The sequence below is a fragment of the Petaurus breviceps genome, unplaced genomic scaffold, assembly GCF_028583685.1.
Source record: "Petaurus breviceps papuanus isolate PSGF00001 unplaced genomic scaffold, PetGlider_PUasm1.0 90574, whole genome shotgun sequence".
Classification (NCBI taxonomy): domain Eukaryota; kingdom Metazoa; phylum Chordata; class Mammalia; order Diprotodontia; family Petauridae; genus Petaurus; species Petaurus breviceps.
In genome coordinates, this window is record NW_027187277.1 from 2,234,246 (window position 1) to 2,261,454 (window position 27,209).

The 27,209-nt window shown below is 36.8% G+C and overlaps 1 protein-coding gene across 8 annotated transcripts in view; it reads right to left on the reverse strand.

The window, feature by feature from the left end:
- The window catches only part of CNKSR2 (connector enhancer of kinase suppressor of Ras 2), a 348,720-nt gene that overhangs the window by 11,672 nt on the left and 309,839 nt on the right, over positions 1-27,209 (reverse strand). The window contains exon 22 of one of the 8 annotated variants that reach the window (XM_069063428.1): positions 72-1,093. The exons of the other annotated variants lie outside the window; for them this stretch is intronic. Coding sequence (XP_068919529.1) covers positions 1,089-1,093 — 5 coding nt within the window. The 3' untranslated portion in view covers positions 72-1,088. Of the gene's footprint in view, positions 1-71; positions 1,094-27,209 lie in introns of those variants that run through there. 8 annotated transcript variants of the gene reach the window in all.

The following is a 27,209-nucleotide window of genomic DNA, read 5'->3' on the forward strand; positions in this document are numbered from 1 at the left end:
AGAGGGAGAGGGAGAGAGAGAGAGGAAGAGAGAGAGAGAGAGAGAGAAAAAAGTTGAGAGAGAGAGAGAGAGAGAGAGAGAGAGAGAGAGAGGCTAATATTGAGCCACAGAGTGCCCAGCACATAATAGTAAATAATAACATCTGAATCTAGCTTGAATGACATCCAGACAAAATACTGGTCTGAAAAACAAAATTATAGCCCTATGGAGACCAAGCATTTTATAGATAACCCCTTATATTTGTCCTATGAGGCAACAACACTTCCATACAACTCCCAGAAGATAAGGAGGAACTGAAGATCTTATCTGAGTGATCTAATAAAGCCCAGCATGTGGAATCTTCTTCATCACTGTCATCTAAGTCAGCCTCTGTTACATTAGAATATGCATGATAAAATACTAGACATATTAAGTCTAAGAACAGGTTGTGTATACCTTGCCATGGTAGGTCACACTTAATTTAGGATGATACAACAAATCAACTTTTTGTAATTTTTAAAAAATGCAAAACATACTTATACATAATTTTGTCCCTCCACTTTTCCTGACAGAAGTTAGTGAAGAGTCCACAAAAAGCCAGGATTTTATAGTTACCAAAGGTGATCCCTCTTTATTTCCTTGATGTCAGAAGAATACAATAGAAGTGTCACCAATCTGGAGCCCTCGCCCTGTTACAACCCCTTTCCCCTTCTGTTCTCCCATACAGATGGCAGTTTTTCAGCTACTGTCCTCCATCTTGCTTGGCTTTGATTTTATGCCTACGTCCCAGTGTAGAAAGGATGTATTCTTCATAAGATTGCTCTGCCCCTTTAAAATCCCTTTCTGGAGGCCTCAAATGTAGACATTTGGTAGTCTAAACTTATAAAAGTCTGTTTTCTTAGAAACATCAAAGAAGGACTTATTAAGTTTTCGCAATGGAGGCCATTAAGTTGCTTGCAAGCGGTTGAAGTTGAGTCTGCGCCGTGTCAACTCTCTCCGATCTAAATTCTCTAAACTTTAGCTTATCAATCTGTGAGTCCATTGGGTTCAGTGCCAAGAGAAGTGGATCCGATTTGGCATGGAGAGGTTCTATCAACTCTCGCAGTGTATTAGCCTAATATGATAAAGCAGTGATACAATATGATGAAAGACCTGCGAGTGCTATCATTTCCATATCATATTAGTATTGTATTAGAAATAGAGTCATGCAATACTGATAAAAGAGAAAATAGCAAAATTTGGCAAGACTTGTATATGGTTTTTAGTATCATAAGTTCCTCTCTGTCTGCATGCAAGTCTACTTATGCCCCCAAAAGGCACTATTTCCTTTAAAATGTTTATCTTGGGTATACAGAAAGGTAACCCAAAGCAGGTAAATCTTTTCAACAATCTTGATTTAATTTAGAAAATCGGCATTTTAAGAAAGTATACCTTTCTGTATACAAAAAGTCACAATCTAAATGATCAATCACAATAATCACATTGAACTGCATTTCTTTCCTCTATGAGATTATGCCTGAGCTCTATAAATTCAAGAATGATAGAAAAAAGTTATTTGGCTTATTTTGGCATCCAGTTACCTATGGAGTGTCATTCTCAGGTAGTCTCCCCTCTCAGTTCCTAATCTATGAGGAAGTAGAAAAGTTGACCAAACAGAAGATCCTTCATTGGGCTCTCCCAGCAAAGTCATGCACTTCAACATAAGAGGTGATAGGTCCAAGTTTTGAAGAAAGTCCAACAGTAATAGAGGAAGAATAGCTGAAAGTGATTTCATATGTGATCTGAAATCATATTACATGGGGCAAGGTACCCCAAAGGTATTTTTACCTGGGGAAACAGATACTATTGAATTTAATTATTTAAGCAACAGGAATCATTTTTGTTAGACTATACTGTGGGTCCTTCTATGTAGTCCAGGAGTGTGGAACTTGTGAACTTGAGGCCACATGTGGCCCTCTAGGTGCTCCATGTGATCCTTGCACTGGAGGACCGAGAGGGCCACATGTGGCCTTGAGGCTACAGGTTCCCCAATCCCTATTTCTAGCCTATACTAATATGGTTTTTGAGAAATCCAATTTCTGGCCAAGGACTGATTTAAACTCTATAGCATTTTGTAATACCTATCAAGTCACATGATGAAGTAGAGTACTATGGGTATGTGAAGGAGAAACTAATAATGAGAGAAAGACAGAGCATATTAATATAAAGAACCAATGGAAAGCTTTCTTACAACTTTCTTTGGGAAATGGAGAAATATTTCCTAATGCACCAGGTGACTAGAAAATAGGAAAAAGTGCAGTTCAGAAACAAGAAGGATTAATTTTTGTTGATCATATAATCTTTCTTTTCACTTGGGAAAAGGGTTTTTAGTGAATATGAAAGGCCAACTTAATTTTTTTTTAGAATAAAGATGGTGTTCCAAGCATTTTTAATTTGGGTAAATTGAGAAAAAAGAAAGTATTTCATTTATTTAGATGATATAAAAGTATGCCTATTCTTCAACAAATATTTAATTGGTCCTGGATCAGTTAAAGCAAATGCCAGAAGTCTAACCATAAAAAGGAATCACCATGTAGTAGAAAGCATTTTGGATTTTTAGTCAGGAAACCCTAGGTTCACATTCTGCCTCAGTAGCTATGAGACTCTGGCCAAATCACTTACCCTCTCTGGAGACTCAGCTTCCTTATCTTTTAAAAGGGAAAACATAGTACCTACCTTTACCTCCCCCCCAGGCTCAAATGAGGTAATATATGTAAAGCACTTCCTAAACTAATAGTATTACTTATGCCAGGTATAATTATTATACTAGCCCAGCTAATTGCAAGTATAAACAGTTTCTGATTTAGAAACAGGTGTGTTAAAAAATTTGCAAGTCAGTTTTTGGAACTTAGTACCCAATTCTCCACAGAAACAAATTCAGAAATGGTGGTTAGCTTTCCTGAAATGCCCATAAAAGTCAGTTTAAATGATAAATGTATTTGAAATAGATTATCTTCAACTCTTATTGTACCTAACTTCAATTTATATCACAGAAAACAGCAACAATAATAACAACATTGTTGTGTATGTGTGCAAGCCAGCTTGTAGTTTGGTGAGGGACTGAATTAAAATGTGTGTGAATGGGTCCATATCATAAAAGGTGATGTCACATTCTATCTTTCTATATACTAGTGAAAATGTGACATAGCTTTGTGTACTGTAACAATGTCCTAAAATGTCATGTCAACTACTTGAAAGTCTTTACCTTCATATTTATTTCTGTATGTTTTAGTATTTTATGGTCTCCATAGCTTACTGCGTCTCCTTTACCCTTTCTTCTGGGTCTTTCTATGTAAATCTCACTCTTCTTCAACTTGTGTTTATCTCTCTGATTTTCTCCTCTTATTGTCTAGCTTTCTCTTCTGAGTTCTAGCCTTTCTCTTTCTATTCCTCCACCCCAGTCATTCTAAGCAGTCTGGATGACACATAATATACTTTTTTTGTCTCTGTGGTATTTATTGGAGACTTATATGCCCTGCTGTTAATTAAGAGAGCAGTTAAGTTGGACGTTCTCTATTTCTCTTAAAAGCCTAAGTTACATATTTAAAAGCAGCTTAAAGGTATCGGTAAACTGCTGGCTTTGGCACTGGGAAGAGTTGGATTTAAATCTTACTTCTAACACTTGCTATGTGACTCTGGTGGAAAGAGGGTTGAATTTGGAGCCAGAGGTCCTGTGTTTATAATCTTGGCTCAGTCAATTACTTCTCATGAGACTGATCTTGGGCAAGGGACTTAAGAGCTCTAGGCCTCAGTTTCTCCATCTATAAAATACAGAGGTTGGACTAGATGACCTAGACTTTTCCCCACTCTAAATCTATAACCTTGTCAATTAAGGTAGAAAGGGCTCTCCATCCTGATAAAATAACTTATGTGTCGCTTGATTGATTTTTTCCCCTTGGTTGATTAATGGCCCTTAACATAAAATAATGGCTTATCATGCATACTATGTAAAATAAGAATAGTTTTTCAACCTTTCAAGCAACCAGATTTTGTAATATCAACAATACAACCATGGCAATCCAAAGATAATTGATCACTGCCTTCTTACTAAAAATGATACCTATTTGATAAGCTTTAGGAGCAATAACGAACACGGGGAAATAACTAGCCTGGCTGAATTAGAAATAGATCCTCTATAACAGTGATTTGGTCCCTTCAGAATGGAACGATGGAGCTGGATTTACTATTATGCTAAGGCACGTCCATATTCCCACTACCAGCAATAATGTGTGAGAAGCACATAGCACAAAGTGGAGCAATTTTTCCAAATGAAAGTTTTATGAGAACCAAGAAGTTGAATCTATGTAGAATTTCCTTCTATTTATTATGTATTATATTAAAAAATCCTGTCTCATTAAAGACCACCAAGCAATGAACACCATGTAAGTACCAATAAAAATGGTCATTAGAAATGCAAACAGCTTAGTAATAAAGAATACACCCCTAATAGTAGCTGTCAGGAATATCTGCTGATCCCTAGGGGGGCAGACCTTTGAGTTATACAGGAAAAGCCTTGAGGGAGAAAGGTGCTTAGAAAACCCATTTGTGCAAATTTACAAGCGATGGGGGGATGAAAAGGGAGCAATTATAGATCAGAAATATCATTTAAAGAGAACATGGGACAGAATACTAAAGAGATTAAGGAAATAGCAGGTAGACTCAGTCTTACATCTTAAAAGAAATAGTTAGGGGCAGTTAGGTGGCACAGTGAATAGAGCACCAGCCCTGGAGTCCTGGAGGACCTGAGTTCAAATCCTACCTCATACACCTAACACTTACTAGCTGTATGACCTTGGGCAAGTCACTTAACCCCAATTGCCCTGTTTTCCCCCTCCAAAAAAAGCTAAAAAAACAAACAACCAAAAACCAGACAAAATAAATAGTAAAAAATACATAGCAGAAACAGAGAAAAGATTTCTACAGGAGCCTGGCAAGGGGAAGCAGTAACTAATAGGTGAGTCACTTACTAACTCTTATAAACCCATAGTTTTTAGAGAGATGAGATTATTCAGGTTCAATCCAAGTAAGGGGAGAGCAAAGGAAAATAAATGCAGGGTTGTGCTCAATCCAACTTGTACAGAGTTGAGAGAGCTTATTGTTAAATTTTCAGTCCAAGTACTGATATCTCAGAAAATTGTAATAGCTACAAATTGGGGCTTGATTTATTGTTTTGCTGATTTTCTGGACTTAAAGTGTTAATAATAATGCAGATTAAATTTAAAAGTGTTTGCATAATTTCCACTCCACCTCCCCCAGCCTGGTTGTTAAACATTTGCCAGCATACCCTTGTCTTATGCTATACATATTGCTTAAGTTCAACAGGAGTATAGTAGAAGGCTCAAGGAATGAAGTCATCACTAGACTGGCGGCCTGGTGGCTGCAGGCTAAAAATAGTAATATTTAGTGCTGGGGCTTCATTCAGGAAGATTCATCTTCCCCAGTTCAAATCTAGCTTCAGACACTTACTTGCTCTGTGAACCTGGGCAAGTCACTTAATTCTGCCTCAGGTCCTCATCTGTAAAATGAGCTGGAGAAGGAAATGGGAAACTGTAGAGCATAAAAGAGCAAGACAGAAGATCCCCGAGAATAAATTTGGAAGTGGATTTTATTACTGTGGAACTGCCAGGGTCACATACCCAGATCAGACAGTGAGTTGGCATGGCCAATGTGCCGGTTTTTAAAGAGATTACAATAGTCAGGTTATGTAAGCTGAAACTACAATCAGTGATTGGTCAATGTATATTTGAATTTCCCCCCTCCCTTGAAATTTTTCCCTAGGCTGAGGGACAGGGAACCTAGAATGGGCAGAGATGGGGGGGTGGGTGGGAGGTGCAGGGGATGGAGAAGAATGGAGCAGGGATTTTATCCTAGGCTGAAATTCCTGCTCACGGATCAATTAGGGGAGGGAAGGGTAGAGTTGTGCTCAACAAAACCACTCCAGTATCTTTGCCAAGAAAACCCCACATAGGGTTGGAGAGTTGGACGCAATGGAAATGACTAAATGACAATTGATACATCACTTTATGTTTTACAAAGTGCTTTACACCCATTGTTTCATCTGAGCTGCACAATGCACCGGCTTGTTAACCATTGCCAGTCTCTTTCCCTTTTATGGGCAGGGAGGTGGAGATGAGAAGATAATGACCAGTAGGCAGTCAAGTTGATTGTCATTGAAAAGTAATGATAGCAACAGCTAATATTTGTATAAACACTATGTACCAGGAATTATGCTAAGTGCTTTACAATTATTATCATCTCATTCGATTCTCATAGCAACCTTGGGAAGTAGATGCTTTTATTACCCCCATTTTACAGATGAAGAAACTGAGGCAAACAAGTTAAGTGACTTGCCCATGGTCACACAGATAGTATGCATCTGTTGCCATATTTGAACTCGGATCTTCCTGACTATTGATCTTCCTGACTCTATATTTGCTCTATTGTAATGTTAATGAAATAGGAAGATCTTCCCTGCCCATTAATAGGCATATGTGACCTGGAGCCCGGGTCACATGGGGAATGGGTCACATGGAGCCTAGGTCACATGGAGTCCAGGTCACATGGGGACTGGGTCACATGGAGCCAGGTCACATGGAACCCAGGTCACATGGAGCCCGAGTCAAATGGAAACTGGGTCACATGGAGACTGGGTCATATGGGGACTGAGTCACCTGGGGACTGGGTCACATGGAGCTCAGTGTGGGAGGGGTTTGCCCCATGGAGCAGAGAGCTGAGGAAAAGCCTGAGTGGGTGGAGGGAGGAACTTGCCTAGGGGAAGAAAGAAGGCTTAAGATGTCCGGAGCTCCCTGGATTAGTGATAAGTATTCTGTTAAATCTTACCTCCTGGTATCCTAATGATATTCCAAATAAATATTTTGGTTTTGCCTTGGAGGAAGAGAGTTTATTATATTTTGATAATCTACCCTGGAAACACGCATGCATATTTACAGCGGCTGCTGTGGGCATCTCATTGGCGTCACATCTATCCACTGAGCTACCTTCATGGGCAATAGAATATTAAATCTTTCTGTAAAAAAAGTAATGTATGAGATTCATTTGGTAGGGAAATTACTTTATGAATGTGTAATTTCATATTTTCATTCCTGCTTAGACAACAGCTCTTCTGTTGTCTAAAATCTCTCTGCCAGATTTAAATAATGCAAGTTTTGGGAAGGGGCATGTTGGTGGCCCAGTGCAGAGAGGGCTGGGCCTGGAGTCATGAAGACTCATCTTCCTGAATTCAGGTACTGCCTCAGACACTTACTAGCTGGGTGACCCTGGGCAAGTCACTTCACCCTGTCTACCTCAGTTTCCTTATATGTAAAATGAGCTGGAGAAGGAAATGGCAAGCTGTTTTAGTATCTTTGCCAAGAAAACCCCCAAAAGGCTTACAAAGAGTCAAACATGACCGAAACAACTGAACAACATGAAATAAAATTTGTATAAAGTTCTAGGTCAAATTAGTGCCACAATCAAAGCTTTTATTCACATTGTATTACTCTAGCTATTGTCCTTTACTTAAAAGAAAACACAGTTAAAAAAAAAAACATTAAAAAGAAGTCTGCCTTAAAGCATTCTTCAAATTAAGATATTGCCAGAGTCTTCTAGTAAGGAAAGACAAGGTCTTTTATATTTTAAAGGTACAGTAGCAATTAATGATTCTATTGATCCTCCATAAGAAATACTTAAGCATGTCTAATTTTATTAAGGATGCAGCATGCTCATTTACAATAGAAAAGAGAAATTCCTCTCAGACATATATAATTTGCTTATTCATACATTCATTTTAGAAGGATTTAAGGAATTGAATGTATAAGCATTAAATGCTATGGAAGAATAGAAGAAGGAATCAAAGTTCCTTTCCTCAAGTAGTTTACAGTTTATAAGTATCACTATACCTCTACTCCTACTAATAATGTGCTTTATTATGAAAAATTTAAAAACATTGATTTCAATCAGTGGCAATTTTCCTGGAATATAGTATCAGGAAATAGCCACATTTGAAATTCAGGTCACTTTAAGAAATATTTATTTAAATGAATTTCCTGTGCCCTTTAGAGCAAGTGTAGTGTTTTCCAATAGAAAATTTAAATATCTAAATCACCTTCTAGAAATCAAACATCTTAGTCCATCCTAAGTCTGTCATCTTCATGTCCACAAAGTGATGCAGCTTGTCTAAAACTTAAATTTGTCAACAGAGGAGCCATTTATATGTATATAGGCACATATGTGTCTATATATGCACATATAAGCACACACATGCATGTGTGAAATATACACTTAAAGAGACACATAGATATACACATACTCATACATATATGGGGTATCCCAAAAGTCTTAGGGAAGTTCAAAACTACCCTAAGACTTTTTCGATTATATGTATGTGTGTATACATACAAATATATGTATATATACGTGTGTATATTACACACATACATGCAAATATACACATGCATGTATGTAGATGGGTATATGTAGGCACACACATATACATGCATATATGTATATACGTGTGTACACACATATGCATGCAAAAAAAGACTTGTTAAAATGTAGCCTTCCTTGGAATGTTTTTTTTTCTAGTGGTACTATAGATTTGGTTTTAATTTTAAAAGACTGTTTTAAAGATGTTGTTTCCAGTTGATCCTTTATCTTGGCATATCCAGAAGCAGCAGGTGTTGTGGCAAGGTTAATGGATAGGGAGATAGAAGTCTTTGTGACTTTGGGCAGTACAAGCCCTCTCTGGGCCTCAGTGTCATTAATAAAATATGGCAATATTCCTTGACCAGCCCCCCCCCCCCCAACAGTGCCGCTGTGTGAGGATTCATTGATTCATACAGTGTACACAAAGTGCACTGTAACCATAAAGCAGTATGCAACAGTGAGTTTTTATTGCTGTTTTCCTCCTGTGACCTTGGGTAAGTACTTAATCTGTCTGGGATAGTTTCTGCATCTGTAAAAACCAGGGGTTGGAATAAATGACCTTTAAAATTCCTTCCAGCTCTAACACTCTCTGATTTTATAAGTAGCACAAAACAAAACATTTTTTCTTGGAATTATAGATTCATAGTATGTCGGAGCTAATAATGATGATGACAGCTAGCATTTATGTGGCACTTTAAGTTTTGCAAAGTGTTTTGTAAGTATTATCTCATTTGATCCTCATAATAACCCTGGGATAAAGGTGCTATTATCATCCACATTTTACAGAGGATAAAACTGATGCAGAAAGGGTTTAAGTGACTTATTCAGAATTTGAGCTAGTAAATGTCTGAAGCTGGATTTGAACTCAGGTCTTCCTGACTCTAGTTCTACCATTCTATCTGCTGGGACCTTGGGGATTTGGAGAAGAAAAGGGCCTTAAAAGATTATCTGGTTGAAACCATTACACAGGTGAGGAAACTGAGTCCCAAAGAGTTAAAGTGACTTTCCTAAGGTCACACAGTGGAGGACTTAGGACTTAAACACAACCATTCTAATTTCAAGTCCACTGGTTCACCAGTGAGGTAGCTACTGAAATGTGTAACTGTTTTGGGGCAGGTAGGTGGCATCATAGTACATAAAATGCTGGGTCTGAATGCAAGAAGACTCTTCTTCCTTAGTTCAAATCTGGCCTCAGACACTTACTAGCTGTGTGATCCTGAGCAGGTCACTTAACCTCATTTGCCTTGGTTTCCTCATTTGTAAAATGAGCCAGAGAAGGAAATAGCAAACCATTCCAGAATCTTTCCAAGAAAACCCCAAATGGGGTCTCAAAGATTTGGACAAGATTGAACAGCAACAAAAGAGCTGTTTATGTAAGTATTTCAGAGTGTATGAATGTGCACACTCTTACATGGTTAGAGTCTAAAAAGTGCTATGAAATTATTCTATAATTAATGTAGGCTATTAGTTTTCCCTTTCAAATTCAAGTAATATATATTACTCATGTAAATATATATTATATACACATTTATATACACATACATAGACACATATACATACAATATGTTACACATATACATATGTAATGTATATAAACACATACACACATTATATATGCTTTATACATAATAATATACAAACATATACTATACACATGGGCAGTAAGCCTCTATTATTGTGCTTGAATCACAGAGTTGAAAGGGGGAAAACTTCCCTGTATAGAAATGAAACTGGTAGTTTCTTAAAATGTGAAGAATTCTAACTGATTTGCAGCTGTTACATTTCAGGGCCAATTCAGGACTTTAGCAACTGAATGGGTACTTACCGTCCACTCTGAAGCAAACTGAAATATTCTTTCTTGGCTCATCTGATTTCTCATTCGCCTGCCAGCAGAGGAATGTGTGACCACTCTCAGAGGATAGATAACTTAGATTTTGGAGAAATATGACTTCTACATGAAGTATGTAATTTTTAAGATGTTAGAAGGGTCACTTGAAAGCAGTTCACCATATACAAGGTAAAAATGGTTACAGGGAATAATGCATCTCATATAGAGGAAAAAATGGGGCTTGCTTCTTTGAATGGTAAATAAGTGAGATAAGTGTCTACATAAGTATATTTGCATTCTTCATAAATATGTATGCAGTTAAAAAGGATTTCACAAAAGTTTTCTGAGATTTAATAGATAAATCTTAGGCAGTTGCCTGGGAGCATATAATTAATGAGTTAAATGACTTGTTCTGAATTACATAACCAATAACTATAAGATTCAGTATTTGAACTAAAATCTTTATGGTTCTAAGCCTGGCACTCTAGCCATTATATCTCCCTTCCACTATTTAGAAATATGTAACTTAAAAATAGAAAGATTCTTTATTTCATTTTATCTGTGTTGATAATATTCAATAGTTGAAACAAACACTATTAACTTGTTCAGTTGTGTCTGACTTTTTTCCTGACCCCATTTGGGATTTTCTTGGCAAAGATACTGAGGTGGTTGGCTATTTTTCTTCTCCATCTCATTTTACAGATTAGAAAACTGAAGCAAACAGGGTTAAGTGACTTGCCCAGGGTCACACAATTAGTAAGTGTTTCAGGCCAGATTTGAACTCAGGAAGATGAGTTCTCCTGACTTCTAGGTCTTAAACTCTATCTACTGCACCATCTAGTTGCCCCCAAATAAATGAACAAACTGATTTGATCCCAAGACTAATTTTTTTTTGTATTTCAGTAAATGAACAAAAATAGCTTTTCTGTTAATTATATATATATTTTCCTATTTAAAAAAAACATCATAAATTTAGAGCTGGATGGACCTTAAAGCCCATCTAGTCTAACTCCCTCATTTTACAGATGAGAAAATTGAGGCCCAAAGAAGATCAGTAACCCATGGTTACACAAGACAGGTTTTGAACTTGGTTTCTCTGATTCTAGAGCCAGGAACCTTTCCAGTATATGACACTTCCTTACAAGGTAAAATTTCACATTTTCATGCTATCTCTCCTTCACCCTCTCACTCCTACACCTTTCTGAAAACAAAGTTCTTTCCATTTTAATCCAACAAACATTTATTATGCACCTACTATTTTTAAGGCACCACACTATTAAGATTAATCAACCATTCATTAAGTAATGGACAACATCTACCTACCACTAAGCAAAGGAGATCACATGATAGGAAAAGAACAATGAAGGCTTATTAGTGTCCTATTGGAAACACCAGATAAAGTTCTCAGCTGGAAAAATGGACTTTTCAAAGGAAGAAGTCTCAAACCAACAGAACAACTATTTAAACAAAAAGGATAACCAGATGTTTGGGGAAATAGTGTTGTTACTGATGACAGCTCTGTTTTAAGTTTCATATAGTATTCCCTTAAGTTGTTAAATGAGTTCTGAGAGGAAGAAATGTGTCTATGATGTGGTTTAAATAAACCAAAAAAGAACAGAAGATAAAATTTAGATTCTAGTTGCCCATTCTTAATGAATTGTGAATATGGGGAAGGTCTATTGATCTTTCAGTATATTCAACAGCACCTACCTCATAGGGTTGTGAGGATCAAATGAGGTAAGATTTATAAAGCACTTACTGTGGCTGGCATGTAATATGTAACATACACGTACTTATTCCTTCCCTTTTCTTTACCAACTGTAATTGAGCATTATATTTGATATTCCCTATTAAATGAAAACATGTTGCAACTGAAGAAGAATAATGATATCTTCATGGTATGACTGTAGCATGCTTTACCCTTGACTTTGGTTCTTAATGGTGAAATCCTATAATTCAAATGCTTGGATTTTATTAAGTGGCCAACAAAATGTTCCCCTAAAGTATGGTTTTTCAGAGTGTACAGAACAAATATTATCCATTACAACTCCTTTCATCTCATTGCATATAGACTACTTTAAAAGCTGTAATTTCTCCATGTAAATTTAAGGGCTACATCTCACTGGCTACTCTTAAGTTATATCTATCTATCTATCTATCTATCTATCTATCTATCTATCTATCTATCTATCCATCTATCTACAAAACAACAAACCCTTTTATTGCTGAAGGCAGAGATGTGATCCTTTTGGTTTTATTTCACTCTCATTTCTGTATGTGCCCCATAACTTTTGGAATTGAATACTCTTAACACCATATTTTAAAAATGAGTGTTTTCTAACATCTTAATATAGATTTAAAAAGTCAATATTACAGAATGCATATTCCCTCCTCTTCTATACTTCACCAATAATATATTGTGTGAATACAAACTAGATGTCATCTATCTTAAATTATACACCAAGGAATGTTTTTAAATGACCTCTTTCATTACCTGCCATGTCTGACATTTGTCCTTGGACAAAAGGAAATACTGGATGCTCTTCTCTGAGGACTGAGAAGATGAATGAGAATGCCATATTGGTTTTACTAAAATCATTTTTTGCTTACAGGAAATTTCAGCTTCTGACACTCTCACATTTTTATAATGAAGGGAAAATGCTTTGTAAGAGGCTTCCATTATCACTAGAAGGTCACATTGAGCCCACAGAAGGCAATCAATCAGTGTGGAGCAAGTCAATATTAAGTACTAAGTTGATAAAAAAAATGAACACAGGAAATGAAACCAGCTTCAAAGAATAGAGCAACCTGCCAAAATGATGCCAGCAAGCAAATAAAGCCACCCCCAAACCAAAAGCAGATCAGCCAGCTCCTAAACTATGAATTCTTCCCCAAGTCTGCATCTACTCTGGCCTACCAGTCCCATATCACAAAGTGCCTATTGGACATTCCAAACTGGATGTGCCCAAGGCATCACACACTTATTATGTACAAAGCAGGACTCATCAACCCACTGCTCTTCCAAACTTACCTATTTCTATTCAGAGCATTACTGATTCTTCCAGTCACTTTGGTTTGGAACTTCAATCTCATCCTCAACTCCTTACTCACTCTCACTCACACATATTCAATCAGTTGCCAAATCTTGCCATTTCTTCCTCTGTAGTACTTCTCACATGTGTGCTCTTCTCTCTACTCTTCTGGCCACCTCACTAGCTCAGGACCTGGACTGAACATCCATCATCTGAACTGTTACAATAACCTCTTAACCAAAGGTCTTCCAGCCTCAATTCTTTCTCTACTCCAATCCATCCTCCATATTGCTGCCAAAATGACTTTCTTAAAGCAAGCAGGTCTGATCGTATCATTCCCCTACTCAATAAACTCCAGTGGTTTCCTATTTCTCCTAGGATAAAACATAGCTTTTTTTGGTATTTAGAACCCCTTACAACCTGTCCCAACATTCCTTTACAGGCTTAATTATACATTATGCATGCTATCCATTCATGGACTATGGTCTGGAGTCTAGATCAGTCTCTGGACAAACTTACTTTATTTTTCTTGACATACAGCATTCTATCACTTGGCTTTGGTTTGTTTATACTGTCTTCCATGCCTGGAACACATTCTCCTTCTCACTTCTACCTCTTACAGTCCTTAGGTTCATTCAACGACCCCCACTCAGGATCCAACTTCTACATGAAGCTGATTTCCGTGCTGCCCCCAATTAAAATTAAATTAAATGCCTTTAAAATCCCTTTCTCTACCAAACAGTAAGCAGGTAACAGTCACAGAATACCTGTGCATAGTCTGAGTCGGCAGGGCCTCTGCACTACACACCATCACACACTTCCAGAAGTGGGATCAACCTCCTCCCCTCCCTAGCCCACTCCATGTGGGCTGGCCACATGTTGAGCTCCCTCTATGAGGCCTTGACCCTTCCTGTCAAACTGCTCTGTAAAGTGAGTCTTTACTGTTTAGCCAACAAAGGACTTCCTCAGGAAGCTCATAGTCCAGAGCATAATTTAATAATTATGGAAAACAATCCAAAATAAACGAATCTTTTATTTTCCCTAATAATTAGAGGTACTCAGCTCTGGGACGGACTGCTTTAGGAGGTAGAAGATCCCTTCCCATTGGTAGTCTTCAAACAAAGTGTAGACCAATGGTGTCAGACTTAACCTGAAACAGAGCTAATAATTCATACATCAGGATCTCTGTGGGCCACACGTTGACTTAGTTTTAAAATGTAATTGTTGTTTAGTTGTGCCCAACTCTTCATGACCCCATTTGGGGGCTTTCTTGGCTAAGATACTGAAGTGGTTTGCCATTTTTCTCCTCCAGCTCATTTTATAGATGAGGAAACGGAGACAAACAGGTTTAAATGATTTGCCCAGGGCCACACAGCTAGTAAGATCCTGAGGCTAGATTTGACTCTGGAAGATGAGTTTTCCTGATTCTAGGCCTGGCACTCTATCTACTATGCCACCTAGCTGCCTTAAAATGTAATACTATCTACATTTTATGATATTTTTATTATTTTGTTAAATATTCCCCAGTTGCATCTTGATCTAGTTCCTATGGCCCTCAGGAGTGTTGTAGGTGTGTGTTTAACCTCTTTGGTTTAGATGACCCTTTTCTAGCTATGTCATTAAAGGGATTCTCTTTCAGGTATGGTTTGTACTAAATGACCACTGAGATTCCTTTAAACGCTGAAATGCTGCAGTTCACGGATGTTACGAAGTAGCCTATGGGCATACTACAAGCTAGGTGATTTAGCTGTGATACAAGGGCCTGTGAGCTTTCCCACAGTTTCTCCTGCTTTTACTTTCCCACTAAAGTAAAATGTATCTTTAAAGTCTGGCAGTCCAGTTTTAGTGTGGTCTTTATATCAGACAGCAGCCCTAGCAGAATGTTCTGTTCTCTGTGACTGAGTGGGAGGAAAGAGAATTGTCAATTTGCAAAAAATGAGAAATACTAAATCCTTTGCAGTGTGGGTGGAAAGACAGTGTGTGTGGGAGGAAGGAGAAGCAATTGCAATGCTGAAGGTTTAAGGTCATAATTTCCTTCTCATGCAATAACATTGCTTATGGTTGTGATGGCTTGAAATTAACTTTTCTTGCTTACTTTTCTTTCTGAATTTGCAATATTAGACATAATTTCAATATAGATTTTCCCCCTTCAATAGCTTCTAAATGTTAATGCCTTATTTCTAAGCTCTTTGACATACCAGTCTGACATTTCAAATCATTTGCTCATTAACAGCTCTGGCAACTGTGTAAAGGAACCTACTTTTGGTAGACTGCCCAAATGTGATTGCTTTTCTTAGCAATGGGGACAACTTAAAATATCTTTCTCATTGAACAGAGAAGTAAACACTAAGAGAAGATAGGATGCAAATCCAAATAACATTTTGGGAAGACTTACGTGTGTCAACACTGAAGGGTCAGGTTTACCACATTCTTTTCTTCCTTCTCTTCACTATGTAATGAAGCACTGGTGTACTATTTAATCAGCACTTAACTATGGGTCAGGGAACTTAGGTTCTAGTCCTAACCTTCCTGAGAAGTATCTATATGACCTTGGAAACATCACTTTGTCTCTGGGTCTCAGTTTCCTCATTTGTAAAATAAGGGAACTGGAAAAGATTATCTCTGAGATTCCATCTGGCCCTAGAAGTCTCTGCTATGAATCTTTTACCTGAGTTAATGAAACATCATTCCCCTTTAACTTATAGTCTATGGAGATGATTATTGTTAAGCCCATATACAGAAGTCCCCAGGTTCTTGAGCAGGAAACATATATAGAAAAAGTAATTTTTATTTTTTTCAGATTCGGTTTATAAAATTCTTATGGTTCAGATATGCACACGACTAAGGGAAGAAGACAATCAATAAAAGGCCAGGCAGAATAGCAGATGATGAACTTACATGAAATTCAATCACTCTAAATTATGCCCATGAACACACAGCAATGATTTTTAAAAAATGAAAACTATCGATCCCTAAACTGTAGAACTCAAAGATACGTTTTCTAACATATGGAATCCTAGAAAGTATTCAAAAAGTCATTTTTAGCCATTTTATACCAACTGGTTATTTATTTTGTATTTGTCAAGCAATTGGATGCACAATAATTGATCACAAGGAAACATCTTTTAGAAAGATTTTGCCTTTTAAGGAGGAGATTTTTTTTCCTGAGAATAACATGTTTATGCTACTATCCTTTAAATTAGTTTTAAGTAACTACTCAGGAATGGATCTCTTGTCACAGTTCTTATAGAAAAATAAAAATGAACACAAGTTTTGGAAAAGACTTCCTACTTTACCCGCATTTGAGATTTGGTATCACATGTTCAATGTTGCACTCAACCAGAGTAATTAGAGAAAACCAGGATTGTACAGGGATTTTAACAGAACAAGGGTTTCTCTCACAAAATTCAAGGTCCCTTGTGTATTACAGCTTAATTTGTAATTAGAATACAGCAATAGATTGTGAACTTTCTGCTACCAACTAAAACAAAAACACAATTATAATTGTAGAGTTGATTTCATTCTGAAGCTGCAAATATTCATTTTTCTCACCTTAACCCCAGTTTTCTTGAGCTAGCTTGCTCAGAATACATTTAGAATTCAACATTTCAAAGTGCAAATTTGTTCTTTGGCATTCTCTATTTGCCTGTGAGATCTATGCCACCTTTTTCAGCTTTAACAGAATCAGAAACTGTGGGCAGCATTAAATTTCTCAGTAGGTATGGATAAGTCTTAGAATATATTTAGTCTTGATGGAGTCTAGTTTAAATTTCCATTCTTCTCTGTAGAGGACTTATGGGAAGGGCATGAACAAGAGACACCTAGGTCAAGATAGCATGGATGGGCAGTGGTCTATATTGAAGGAGTAGCCATATTAATGAGAACTGAGATCCATTGAATTATTTTAGTATGAATGCTATCATATATTTACATTAAAATGAACTCTGGTTGTTGACTATGTAGGAAACAGAGATACAAGTCAGTGCTAAAAATCCTACTATTTTTATTTATCCCTGTGGAAACCTCCCATTTTTAAAAATGGAAAGTAAATTTATTAAAGGATGTAACAGGAACACGGTCTCAATAGAATACAAACTTCCATCACATAAGGCCCTGGCTCCCATGGAAGCTAAGTTAAGTAGTGTTTTGGTGAGCTGCACAGTTCAGCTTTGAAGCCACAGCTTTGGTTTTTTTGGTGATTAGAAGTCAACCTGGTGAGAGGGATAGCAGGAAAAAAAATCTGCAGTCCATAACTCCCTATGGAAACATGTCAAAGTCAAGTGCAACCTATTGCATTCAGCAGTCACAAAGCCTGTGACTCAGCAGATGGTACCTCAGTTCTGGTGTAACCATGGTAATAAGCTAGAAGACATAGGAGATAAATAGCCAAATCCAATGAAACCAAACTGAACTTCAAGCTGACTATCGAGTCAGGAAATAAATGTTAATGATGTAATTATGAATTCTTAATTTTAAATGTTTCCCTAGAATTAAGAGGATCTAATATTTCAAAAAGGCAATGAAAGGATATACTAATATCGTCTTTGGACTAATGGGTATTCCTAATAAACAGTTGAAGAAATGACACTTTAGAACCTTCTCTTCTTCAATCTACTGTTAATGGTTACAAAGGTAACCGAACAGCTGGAAAAGGGAGTAAGAAGAAAGACTGGGAAGGGGTGGTATGGAGTAGGTAAGAATTTGTGGTGGCAAAGAACTGGAAATTGTGGGGATGCTTGTCAATTGGGGAATGACTGAACAAGTTATGGAATATAATTATGATGGAATTCTACTGTGCTGTGAGAAATAATGAGCTTGATGATCTAAGTAAAACATGGATAGACTTGCATGAAATAATGAAGAGCAAAATGAGCAGAACCAAGAGAACGTTGTATAGAGTAACAGCAATGTTGTTTTAAGAACAACTTTGAGTGACCAAGTCATTTTGACTACTATAAAAACCCTAATTAGCTACAAAGGGCATATGAAGCAAGATGCTTTCTACATCCAGAGAAAGAACTGATAAATAGAAGTATGTATAGAGTGGTTTTACACACACACACACACACACACACACACACACACACACACTCACACACACAAACATATTTGTGTCTAATAGTAACCATTTCTAGGGTGGAAGGGAAGGAAAACCTACATGATAACTTTATATATTTATATAACTATGTATTTAAAAGGAATAGAAAGTTGTACATAAAATATTTGTAGTTTCATTTACAATTATCTTTTTTTTCTATTTTACTGTTATGGAAATGATTGTTTTATTTCTTAAGTTAAGAATAAAATAAATAAAAATTTAAAAAAGGATTTCATAGTGTTCACTTAGTAGTTTCTATGAATGAGTTTATTAAAAGTGTACACTGCACATAAGAAAACACTGATGAGATGCGGTATTAAAGCAAATCCTGCTGCTGTGGGTGTTAACCACATGTCAACCAGGTCAAATGAATCTGGGATTTTGTTTTTATTTTTATTTACCTCATGGATGTAGTGTTTTCACCAGTTTAACCACAAAGTGTTATTTACTTTCTGACTTGGGACATCTCTTCATGTGTCATCATAATAACAACCATAGCTAGCATTTATGTAGTGCCTGCTATGTGGGGCAAAGCTCAAACTCCTCAGCTGCCCTTCAAGTTCCTTCACAGTCTGGTGACACATTGATATCCAGCTTGATTTTTTTAAAGAAACAAGTAAATAAGTAAAAAATAAATAAGAAAAATATGTTTTCCTCTAATTCATCAGAGGCTAACTTTTGGACACATTTACATTTCTGCTTTTCTTATGCTACACAGATACAGTCTATCTCATCAACTAGAAATTGGTCAAATTGGATTATCAGTTGCTTGGCTGGGCAAGTTCTGTACCTTTGAAGCATATACTTCAAATGTTATTTCATTTGTGCCTAGTGAACTGATTTTTAACTACGAGTATCCAACTTGTGACAGTCATTTTATTCAACTTGATTCTATCATCTATTAATTACTTGTTTGAAGGCAGTACTCTCTCCTTTCACTTGTGATAATATCAAAGAACATGGGCAATACATATTAATTTCTCTTTAAGCCATTGATTAAAAAATATTAACATAAATTCTACAAAGAACATAAGTGCTATACAGAGAAAAATAACTTCAAGTAAATATCTTTATCACCTTTAAAAAACAAAACTGATGAATGACAGCAGAACATACTTGGTGTGGTTAATATTAGAGATCATTTAATGAAGAGAAATACTGTGAATATTTTAATTTTAATTTTTCCATTATTGTTCTATTTTCTGCAATATCTACAGCAGAGATCAGTGTTGAGATCTTATACTAATAAAATGTTCCTCCTTTGGTGATATTTGCTACTTTAAATATATCAAGCTCATTAATTAATGACTTATGAGTTATTAAGAATAAAAATTGTCATAATAGATTAATTTTTTTATTATTTTACTATTTTTCATATAGGATTTTATTCAAATTCAGACTGATCTCCTTTAGTCTCTCCCTATCATTAATGTAAATAAGTGAGACTAATCCATCTTCAAAGTTTGGAGTGATGATAAAAAAGAAAAGTTTTTAATATAATTCGCTTCTGTAATCTGAAGTTTTATGCAAAATATAGAGAGTTTGAATTAGGATAAGTTTTAGGAATGTAAATGTTTCTACATTTAGGAATGACAATACAATGGGGATAGGTAAAGGCAGAATTTTAATATAGAAAAAATGGCAGTCACTCTCTTTTCACTTACTTTTATTGGCTTTGAAATAACCAGATTCAGGACTTCTGGTGCCAAGATAGTGGCATGAAGAAGGAACACTCTAAAGTCCTCCCCAATTCCCTTCCAAACAGCTAGAAACTGCCTTAAAATTGATCTAGAAGCAGGGAAGTAGTTTATTAGCACAGCAAGAGAGGTCTACAGACCAAGGGGAGTGAGGTCCAAGAGCAGCAGCAGGTGGCCTAGCAGCAGGGGGCCTGCAGCAAGGTTCTAAGCCCGGAGCAATCTACCAGACAGTACACCCTTCACTCCCCATTCAAACCAGTAGCTACCCTAGCCAGGTGAGCAATCTGTGCAGCACAGCTAGTCTCTACCCTGACTCCACCCATAGCACAGGCCACCAGGGAGGCCTTAACTCCATTGCTGACCAGTGTTGAAGCCCTGGCCAACAGTGAGACCCAGCCCCTGGAGTCTACCAGCAGAGAGACCCTGTTTCCATAGCAACCCAGCAGCAGGGCCCCACCCCTGGGACAGACCAATAGCTACACCAAAAATCTAGGGGAGGCCAACAAGTACAAAACAGAAAGGAAGCTTACCCTCCTGAGAAAGCAAGAGGCTAAGCCCTGAAGCCCAGTGAAAGACAGCTGTGAGACTCAGAGCTACAGCACAAAAATTGGAAGATAGAGGATAGGGATGGTGGGTAAAGCTTAAATCTTACTCTCATCAAAAGTGGCTCAAAGAGAGAATAAACTACACACTCAGTAGGATGTAGAAATCTATCTTACCCTACAAAGAAGTAAAAAGGGGCAGGAATAATGGGAGGGAGAACTGATAAAAAAAAGGGTATATTGGAGAAGGTGGTAATCAGAAGTAAAACTTGTGAGGAAAGAAAGGGTGGGGGGGTGAGAGAAAGGGGAACAAAGAAGTGAAAAATTGCATGGAAGGAAATACAGTTAGTTATCATAACTATAAATATGAATGGGATGAACTCTCCCATAAAATGGAGGCAGCAGAATGGATTAAAAATCAAAATCCTACAATATGTTGTTTACAAGAAACACATTTGAAGCAGAGGTACACAGAGGATAAAGGTAAGGTGCTGGAGCAAAATCTATTATTCTTCAGCTTAAGCAAAGAAAGCAGGGGTAGCAATCATGATCTCAGACAAAGCAAAAATAAATCTAATTAAAAGATAAAGAAGGAAACTATATTTTGCTGAAAGGTACCATAGACAATGAAGTCTTATCAGTACTACATATATATATGCACCAAATGGCATAAATTTATGAAGAAGTTGAATAAGTTACAGGAGGAAATAGATAATCCCCTCTCAGAACTAGATGAATCTAACCAAAAATTAATAAGAAAGAAATTAAGGAGATGAATAAAATTCTGGAAAAGTTAGATGCAATAGATCTCTGGAGAAAACTGAATGGGAATAGAAAGGAATATACCTTTTCTCAGCAGTATATGGCACCTACACAAAAACTTACTATGTATTAGGACATAAAAACCTCATAACCAAATGCACAAAAGCAGAAATTGTAAATATTTCCTTTTCCAGGCACAATGCAATAAAAATTACATTCAATAATAGACAGTGAAAAGAGAGATTAAAAATTAACTGGGAGTTAAAAAATCCTAAAAAAAAACAAGTGGGTCAAAGAACAAATCACAGAAACAATCAATAATTTCATTAAATAAAATGATAACAATGAGACAACATACTAAACTTTATAGGATGCAGCTAAAGCAGTACTTAGGGGAAAATTTATATCTCTAATTGCTTACATCAATAAAACAGAAAAAGCAGATCAATGAATTGGCCATGCAGCTAAAAAATCCTAGAAAAAGAACAAATTAAAAATCCCCAATTAAACACCAAATTGGAAATCTTGAAAATCAAAGGAGAGATTTACAAAATTGAAAGTAATAAAACCATTGAACTAATAAATAAAACTAGAAACTAGTTTTATGGAAAAAACCCCAAGAATATAAATAAACCCTTGATCAGTTTGATTAAAAAAAAGAAAGAAGAAAAAATTACCAGTATCAAAAATGAAAGGGGTGAATTCACCACAAATGAAGAGGAAATTAAGACAATTGTTACGAGTGATTTTTGCCCAATTATATGACAGTAAATTTGACAATCTAAATGAAATGGATGAATATCTACAAAAATATAAATTACCCAGATTAACAGAAGAAGAAAGAAACATACTTAAGTAACCCAATCTTAGAAAAAGAAATTGAACAAGCCATCAACGAACTCTCTTGCCGCAATCTCTCTATGTATAAAACAATTGGACAAGCCATTGATATTCTTTTTTTTTTTGCTAAAAATATTTCCCCCCTCTGCAATCTGCACATAAGAACTATAAATGACTTAGAAAAAATCTTTTTTCACATAATATAAAACTTCTTAGTTCATTTAAAAGTCAGCTTAATATATTTTAATAGGATAATAATGTTTGTGATAAAGAGATTTTATAGATAGCCTAGTCTTTCAATTAGCATGTGATTACTGTATTGGTACATTGCTTAGAACTCTTGCTCTGATTTTTATGTTATAATGCTTTTAAACATTCCCATCTCAGGACAGTTAGAGAACAGGACAAGGACTAAATTTCAACTCAATTTTCTCATTGACAACTCTGGCAAATGTTGCTGAATGACATGAGGAAAATAGATAATGCCAATGATATTGAAGCTTTTTGTTAAAGAGAATTTTTAGATTTTTAAAAAATTCCATCCATGGGGGCTTGGTTACCATGAATGATTAAAAATTGGATTTAAGTGCCATAGAATGGTGGAAGTAGTCAATGAAGTGAAATTGAAATTTAAACATAAGACAAAGGGCATTTCTTGGGTATGTAATGGTAATGGTAATTTTAAGATCTTCCCTGACCCTTAATAAGCCTAAGGGAATTTGAAGACCTTCCCTGATTTGAAAATAAACTCTGCCCCCTAATAGGCTGAATGTAATCACATGAAGCCTGTGGTGGGAAGAGTTTGCTGAAGGGTGGAGCAGAGCTCACAGGAAACTAGGAGTCAGAGCCTGCTAGATGTCTGGGAGGAGAGTTTGTTTCTGAGGGAGAAAGATAGACTTGTGAGTAAATGTTAATCTTTTGTTGGTTTATGGGAAGACTAAAGGATGCTATGACTCCCTGTGTTGTTGTGGCTTATTAACTTCTTTGCTACTATGATGGAATCATCTTACTGGTTTTAAGATTTGGTTTTCTGGTGTCTGAATGAATGTTTTGTTTCTGTCTTCTACATGGAGAGTCTGTTATATTTTGTGATTGAGCACCACGCAGGTATATTTATAGTGATCATGGGTGCTGTGAATATTGCATTGGTGCTACAAGGTGACACAGAGTACTTGTTGGGATTGAATTCTTGACTGAAATATTGAATTAAAAGGTATACTTTGTTTAAAATAAATGTGTGTCTATGGTACCATTGTATAGAAAGAAGATATTCACTTGTAAATAAATCCACAGACATAAGGATTTAAGTGTAGTGTAGGAAGAACATTTGACTGAGGATATAAAAAGACCAAGAAACAAAAGTGATATGGTAGAATTATACTACAAAATGCCTTGCCTGATATAGAAAAGGCATGATGTTTTCTAAGTACAAATTACATAACACATAGGAGCAAGTTGTAATAGTCCTTGGGGACATCTGTTAGAACTCTAAATCTGTCCAAGCAGTATAGATGAAAAATTATTGACTATCTAATGGTTTCATCACTCTAGAATTAGAAAAATGTAGATCAGGACTGCACAATATTTGGCTCACTGGCTCTTATGACCATGTGGCCACTTGTGGTCCACAAAAGGATTTCCAGTAGCCTGTAAAAATCGTAGAGGATGTAAAACAGGCCTGCACAACATACGTCCCATGGGCCACTTGAGGGATGCCAAAGTGGCCTGATCTTTTTGGGAGAACTGCGACTGTGGCCTTAAGAACAACCACCACCTTTCTTTCCTAGCTCTCTCATGACTAGAATCCTCATCTCCATGTTCAGGCTTTCCTGGCTTCCTTTAATTCCAACTAAAATCTCATCTAAGGTAAGCCTCTCCAGGCCCTCTAAATTCCACCATCTTGCCCCTCGCTAATTTCCTGTTTATTATGCATATAGCTTGTTAATGTTAGCTTGTGGTCTCCCCATTAGAATGTGAACTCCTTTGAACGGTTTTGCTTCTTTTTGTTTTCTCCAGCATTTAGGACAGTGCCTGCCACATAACAGGCATTGAATAAATGTTTATTGATTGACTAGCTAACAACAGATTAGTTGTTGGCTCTGTGTAAATGATAGCAATTGGGAAAATGTAACCATATTATCTTGGAGTTTGTAATAACAATGCTAGAGAGTACTGGATCTGGTTAGATGTGCTTTGTAAACCTTAAAGTGTACTATATCTATAAATGCTAGCTATCAGAAGGTTGGTTAATGAATGGATTCTTGTTAACTTGGAGAAAGGGACCATGATGCAGGGTTCTGGTCCTGTCTTATTCAACCTTTCTATCTTTTATCAAGTATTTAATGAAATAATACAAGTCAGTCTTGATCAAATTTAAACAACACTAAGCCAGGAGTAACAACTAATATGTTAAGTCTAGAAACAAGATCCTAAAGGATTTTGAAGAATTGAAATTATGAATCAAATTTTAATGAAAAGCCCTATATTTTGGCTTTAAACACCCTCCCCTCCCAAACCAAAACCCAACTAAAACGGGTAAGAATAAAAGAGATCTGTCTTGACACCAGTTCATTAAAAAAAAAGACAGGATTTTTAGTTGATTGAAAACTCTCTGAGCTAATGTTGATGCTCTCAAAGCTACCATGACCTCACATGACTTTAAGAGAAATACAATCCCCAGATCATGGGAGGTAGTAGTCCCACTTTTTTTTTAAATGATGAAAGACTACAATTGGATTAATGTGTTCAGTTTTAGTTGACAAATTTTAAGTGAGTCATTAATAGACTTGGAGTCCAGATCAAGGTAACCATGACAGTAAAGGGTCTTGAAGCTATGTGCATGACAAATAATTGAAGCAGAGTTGGCATATTGTCTCCCCAAGAGAATGTCTCCTCTCCTTTAGGGGAGGAACCATGTCAGTTTTGTCTCTCGTATTTCTAGGTCCTAACACAGTGCCTAGATTGGACTAAGTATCCTTTAGGGTTCCTTCTAAGTTTTTATCCTATGATAATGTGGTAAGGTATTATTTAAATTGGCATATGTTTGTAGCTTACGTCACATTGTATACTGTATAACTTTACACAATGAAAACCTTGATATCAAAATTAGTGTATAATATACATTAGTCTAATATCCCAATACCATCATTGTGTGTGATGAAAAATCTCATCTAAAATTTAATCACGAACATGGAGATCTCTTAGGATAGTGTAATGGGAATGCAAACTTGGAAGATCTTCCCTGCCCCTAGGTTAAAATGCACCTGAAGCCTGGGGAGGGAGGCTTGTTTTTCAGTAGATACTTCTTGATTGGCCAGTGAGTCAATAAGGTTGTTACATTCTCTGTGCCAGGAGAAGGCTATATAAGCCCTGATGTGTACTTTGTTTTGGGATTCACTTTGAGAAGTGTTCTGTGATTTGATCTGAATCCTGGGAAGCCATTGTTGAGAGTCCCCCGGCTTTGAAACACCTTTTTCAGATGTGGAAACCCAGATGTTGACTGGGTATGGATGTAATGGTTGGACAGTTTGGAAATCTGTCTACTTGATCTGTTTCTGTCTTGATAATTCTGCCTGTATGCTTTGAAGTTCGGGGTGCTGACCTTTTTCCCCTGAACAAGGTAAACAATATATGTCTGACTGATTAAAGTAAGCTTGTTAACCCATTTTGAGTTGCTTTCCTTTATCAAGGCAGATCCAAGAACCTGTGGTGGGGGCAAACCCTGAGGACACTTGGGGTGCTTGCTGCTACAGATAGGAACGGGAATTTATTTTCTTCCCGGGTGAAGAGGGCAGTCTTCCCCAAGACTGATCATGAGAGGCACTTTACAAAAGGCAGAACAAGAATTTATACTCTAATAGGTCCCCTTCTCCCATTGGTTGGGGACGTGTGCTCAAGTCTTGGCGCTAAAATCTTCCCCAATATTAACAACAGAGGAGCCTGCCAAGGAGGCAAGGGAAAGGGAAGGAGGACCTTGCAGATGTGGAAAATCTGAAAGCCTCCTGAAAGGGCTTGCTGCTGATTAACAGCAGAAGAAGGAGTGGGGGAAGGGAGAAGGAAGTTCTGAGAAGTTTTCACTTCCCCCCCCCCCCGACATTATCAAAAAGGGGTTCCAAGATTTTATCCCCAAGAGCATAACTACAAACTAAACTATTATCCAGAAGTTAGGCTTTATGCCCATTTAGTCATTCACATGATTTTCTGCCTTTGTACAAAAATATTTTTGGAATTGTAAACATCTAGCCTACCTCTGGTGCTGATGCATAACTCTTTTAATTAGGAGAACAAAAAAAAAATTCTCCGTAAGCCTTGGCTTCTGAGAATCTAAATCAAGAGTGGGCAGCCCAATAACTCTGGAGGTTGGGAAGAAGATAATACATTCTAAAATCAGGGGTGGGACCCTACAAGTCAGGATTTGTAGCAGTATTGTATTAAAGCCAATCACAGATCTCAAGTTATCCCTCCTACCCTTTCTTTTTCAAAACACAATATGTTAGTGTAGCCAAAGAACAGAGAAAAAAGTGGAGATGGAGAACAACAGCAAACTATGGCACTAACACCCTGTCTACATATATAATCTTCTTCTATCAAAGATGCTCTAAAATCTTTTGATAATTCTCAGACTTGAATCCATGTTGGACCAAGCAAAAAAGTTGGTTAAAGTACAAGCATTATTAATTGTGTGTGTGTGTGTGTATGTGTGTGTGTGCATGTGCATGTGCACAAACGTGTCTACATATGTTATACTCGTGGCCCTCTTTGGCAGGCTAGTGAAGCCTACCCCACACTCCTTTCTTGGTATGTTTTAAAATGCATAAAATGAAATCCATAGGATAATAAGGGAAAGAATTATTGAAATGTTTGTCTCTGCCTATCATCTATATATGTTTCTATATGTCCATCCATTCATCCATTTCTCTCTCATCCATCCATCCATCCATCCATCCGTCCGTCCATCCATCCATCCAT